This window comes from Apis dorsata, unplaced genomic scaffold (genome assembly GCF_000469605.1).
Source record: "Apis dorsata unplaced genomic scaffold, Apis dorsata 1.3 scaffold_137, whole genome shotgun sequence".
NCBI lineage: Eukaryota > Metazoa > Arthropoda > Insecta > Hymenoptera > Apidae > Apis > Apis dorsata.
The window spans coordinates 818,199-822,857 of NW_006263429.1; the positions used below are offsets into that span (position 1 = coordinate 818,199).

The following is a 4,659-nucleotide window of genomic DNA, read 5'->3' on the forward strand; positions in this document are numbered from 1 at the left end:
TTTTTTATTTTTAGATCGGTGATAGATGTTTCGATGACAAAATGTACGATGCTGCTAAACTTTTATATAATAATGTATCGAATTTTGCACGATTAGCCATTACACTTGTTCACTTAAAAGAATTTCAAGGTGCCGTTGATAGTGCTCGCAAAGCAAATTCAACTCGTACATGGAAGGAAGTTTGTTTCGCTTGTGTGGATAGCGGAGAATTTAGATTAGCGCAAATGTGTGGATTGCATATAGTCGTACATGCTGATGAACTAGAAGATTTAATCAATTATTATCAAGATCGAGGGCATTTTGAAGAACTTATTAATTTATTAGAAGCTGCATTAGGGCTTGAAAGAGCACATATGGGAATGTTTACTGAATTAGCTATACTTTATAGCAAATATAAACCTCAAAGAATGAGAGAACATCTTGAACTTTTTTGGTCTCGAGTTAATATACCAAAGGTATATATTATTAATATATATTATTAATTACATAAAAAATATTTAAATATGAAAAAAAATAAAAATATAATAAAAATAATAAATTTATTAATATATTAATTAATAAAATATACAGGTACTTCGTGCTGCAGAGCAAGCACATTTGTGGGCAGAACTTGTATTTTTATATGATAAATATGAAGAATATGACAATGCAGTTCTTGCAATGATGCAACATCCAACTGAAGCATGGAGAGAAGGTCATTTTAAAGATGTAATTACTAAAGTGGCAAATGTTGAACTTTATTACAAAGCTATACAATTTTATGTTGAATATAAACCTTTACTTTTGAATGATATATTACTTGTACTTGCTCCACGCATGGATCATACGAGAGCAGTTGCATATTTCAAAAGAACAGGACATTTACAACTTGTAAAACCTTACTTGAGATCGGTTCAAGCATTAAACAATAAAGCAATTAATGAGGCATTAAATGGTCTACTTATTGATGAAGAAGATTATCAAGGACTTAGAACATCGATTGATGCATTTGATAATTTTGATAATATTGCATTAGCGCAACAATTAGAAAAACATGAATTAATTGAGTTTAGAAGAATTGCAGCATATTTGTACAAAGGAAATAATAGATGGAAACAATCAGTAGAATTATGTAAAAAAGACAGATTATTTAGGTAAATTGTACTAAAATTTTTAAAATTTTATTTATGATTTTTTACTATTTATTTTTTATTAATTCAACAAATTAATTATTATATTATTTAAATAGAGATGCTATGGAATATGCAGCAGAATCTCGCAATCCCGAAGTTGCTCAAGAATTATTAGAATGGTTCTTAGAAAGAGGATCAAAAGATTGCTTTGCAGCGTGTCTATTTCATTGTTATGATTTGCTTCATCCAGATGTTATTTTAGAACTTGCATGGAGACATCGTATTTTACATTTTGCTATGCCATATCTTATACAAGTAGCACGGGAATATATTACTAAGGTAATATTTTACTTATAATTTAATATATTTAATTACTATTGTAAAATTATATTAATGATATATATTATTTTAATAGGTCGATAAACTAGAAGAAGCTGAAAGTCGACGTATAGAAGAAACTGATCATCAAGAACATAAACCTATGATTATGCGTAAGTATTTATTTATTTATTATTTTTTTTTTTTAAGAAAATTTCGTTTTGAGAAATTAAAAATTAGATATTTCTTAATAATTTTTTTGAAAAGTTTTATAATATATAAATTGCTTTAATAAATTTAAAAATTATTTCTTTATTTAACAAATTCTTAAAAAATAATTTTTAATTTAATAAATAAAATAATTGTCTTAACAATAAATATATTTTATAATGTATTATTAATACATTAATATATTTTAAATTTTATAGCGGAACCTCAATTAATGTTGACAGCAGGACCAGGTATGATGGCACCTGGTTATGCACCACAAAGTGTATATGGCGCACCACCACAAAGCGTTTATGCACCAACTGCAGCAGCATACCAAGCTTATGGTATGTGAAATACAATGTGCTTCAATAACAGAGATCAGCAAAATCTACTTTTCTATAATATTTAGGTAAAAAAAAAAAAAATATTTCTAATAGTTCACAATTATTAAATGCTAAAATGATATCATGAAAAAAGCGTTGCTGCAAAATAATTGTAACATAAATAAAGATAATGAATTCAAAATAAACAAAATATTTAAGCGCGAATTTCTAGAGTTTATGAGTAAGATTTATAAAATAATTAATTTACTGTTAAAATAATTAAAGAATACACATTGATCATTATAAAAAATACTTAAATATTTTGCAAATACACATCATGTAACAAATTTTTAAACAAGAATGCAATAGTAATTTTAGTAATTCATATTACATTAAAATATTCTGCCGATTAAATTGGGTTATATTATATTATTTTATAAAATAACACATAATTTCACTGATATATCTATATATTGTGTACGTACGTGCCTTTATTTAAGTATCGAAAAAAATTTTAGTTTAAGATAACATAAAATTAACAATCTTAAAAAAAATACTTATTGTAAGTTTCAATTTAATAAAAATGTCACGAAATTACAAAGTGCTTCCTTTTTAATGAAAAAGAAGAAAATTGGACTAAAAAAATGTGTAAGTGATTATTAAGAAAAACAATAAGTACTCGAAATTAATATCTAATAATATCTATCAATGAAAAATAAAATGTGGTAAAAATATTATTCTATATAATTTGTAGTAATAAAAAAGGATCTATTTATCTAGATTCATTAAAGATGTTGTCACAATCAAATGTATAAGCCTCAAAACATTTAGCAAGATAAATAAAATGAATGGCATATATCAGTACATCAATATAACAACAATTATAACAATATATAAAATAATAATAAAAAACAAAGCTGAAAACTTTGTAAACTGTATGTAATGTATCTAGAAATTTAAATATAGTAAAATATAAAATATGTTTGTATGCCTATTATTATATATTTAAGTTTAGTATCTATGTGTGTTATTGTTGTGGCATGGATAATAACAAATTTAATAGCATTTGTCCAGATAAGTATAAGCAATCAATGTGAAATATAGAATAGTAATATTATATGTTCTTCTAAAAAAAAAAAAAGAAAAAAAAAAAAAAAGTAATACTGAAGGTAGCTCTCTGATATATTCTTATTAGACAGAGAAAGTATTTATTCTGTTGAAAACAACAAACTTTATAACGATCTCGTCATATTGATGTATGGATATATGTATCAAGAATTGTTTATGCTGGCTTATAATATTATTTTATCTTTTTTTTATACATATTAAATTAAAATATCGTAACATTTGTAAAAGTTCGAAAATGTTATAAAGTATATACATTAAGTAATAATTTTGTTTCTTTTTATTAACGTGTTCAATTTTTAGAAATATAATTTCAAGTTTTTTTTATATTTGATTTATATAATATATGTATAATTCTATTTGGATGTATTGTTCGTTATATCATTGTATTAATGTATAATGAAATTATGATACAAGTATTAATGCAAATTGGGTAGTCAGATTCCAATGTATATGTAGAAGACATGACAGAATCGTATTTGTTGACGTTTCTGCTCGTTAAATGATTCAAATCATTTGTATAAAATGCTTTATTAATGAATCAGGATCAATGTAAAAGATATATTAGAAAAATAGTATTTTTTCTGACATATCTTATATTCAATGTTCCTAAAATCCTACATTATTGCATAACATATTTCAAGTGACATTTTCTTTTGTCACATATTTCAAAAGGAACGTGAAATATATATTTATAAATTATTCTCATTATTCATAAATATAAAACGAAAGTTGGAAATTAAAAAATTATATTATAATGATATTAGAAAAATATATTATTCAAATATTTGAACAACAGTTTTTATTGCAATAGTAATATTAATTATTGTCACTTTCGTTTGATATTTAATGATTGCAGTAACTTTAGCTGCATATATTAAATAAAAAATGTTAAAATTAGATGATACAAAGAAAAATCTGTAACATTCCCAATAATCACTTCACTTTCATTGAAAGTATATAATGAATGAAATTGTAGATTAAAAATTGTATCTAATACCATTCTGTAAACAAATAGTAATGTAATTGTATCATTGTTTGGATATTGTGGATTAAAATAAAATATTAATAAATTTAGAAATATATTTCTCTTCTCTTTCTAATATTAATCTAATATTAATCTAATCTATTAATATTAAATATTAATTAATAAATAAATATATATATTGAAAAATACACTTTAAAATTATATACAAAGTCAATGCAATTTAATATCAACTTAATCAAAAATAAAGCATTTAAAATCATAATAACAAAAATCGTAAGAACTTTCTTTCCAACCTAATATATATATACATGATTAAAATCATTTGTATAATGTTGAAAATCAATATAAAATGTGAAATATTTATTATTAAATTTATTTCAATAAACAACTATATAATTTATAATAAATATTTTTTTAATTAATAATAATTAATTTAATTAATAATAAAATTAATTAATTTAAAAATTAATTTTATACTCTTATGTACATTTTTTTATTATTTATTAAAATACAAATCTTTCTAAAAAAATTTATTAGTAGTAATATAAGTATAATTAAAGTTTTTATATTTTTAATATTATGT

At 22.4% G+C, this 4,659-nt stretch overlaps 1 protein-coding gene across 1 annotated transcript in view; it reads left to right on the top strand.

Annotated features, from left to right (window-relative positions):
• The window catches only part of LOC102678243 (clathrin heavy chain), a 9,906-nt gene extending 7,825 nt beyond the window's left edge, over positions 1–2,081 (top strand). Inside the window, exons 9-13 of the mRNA XM_006613281.2 lie at positions 15–455; positions 571–1,133; positions 1,229–1,451; positions 1,528–1,603; positions 1,859–2,081. Coding sequence (XP_006613344.1) covers positions 15–455; positions 571–1,133; positions 1,229–1,451; positions 1,528–1,603; positions 1,859–1,992 — 1,437 coding nt within the window. The 3' untranslated portion in view covers positions 1,993–2,081. The remainder of the gene's footprint in view (positions 1–14; positions 456–570; positions 1,134–1,228; positions 1,452–1,527; positions 1,604–1,858) is intronic.
• The last annotated feature ends 2,578 nt before the right edge of the window (positions 2,082–4,659 follow it).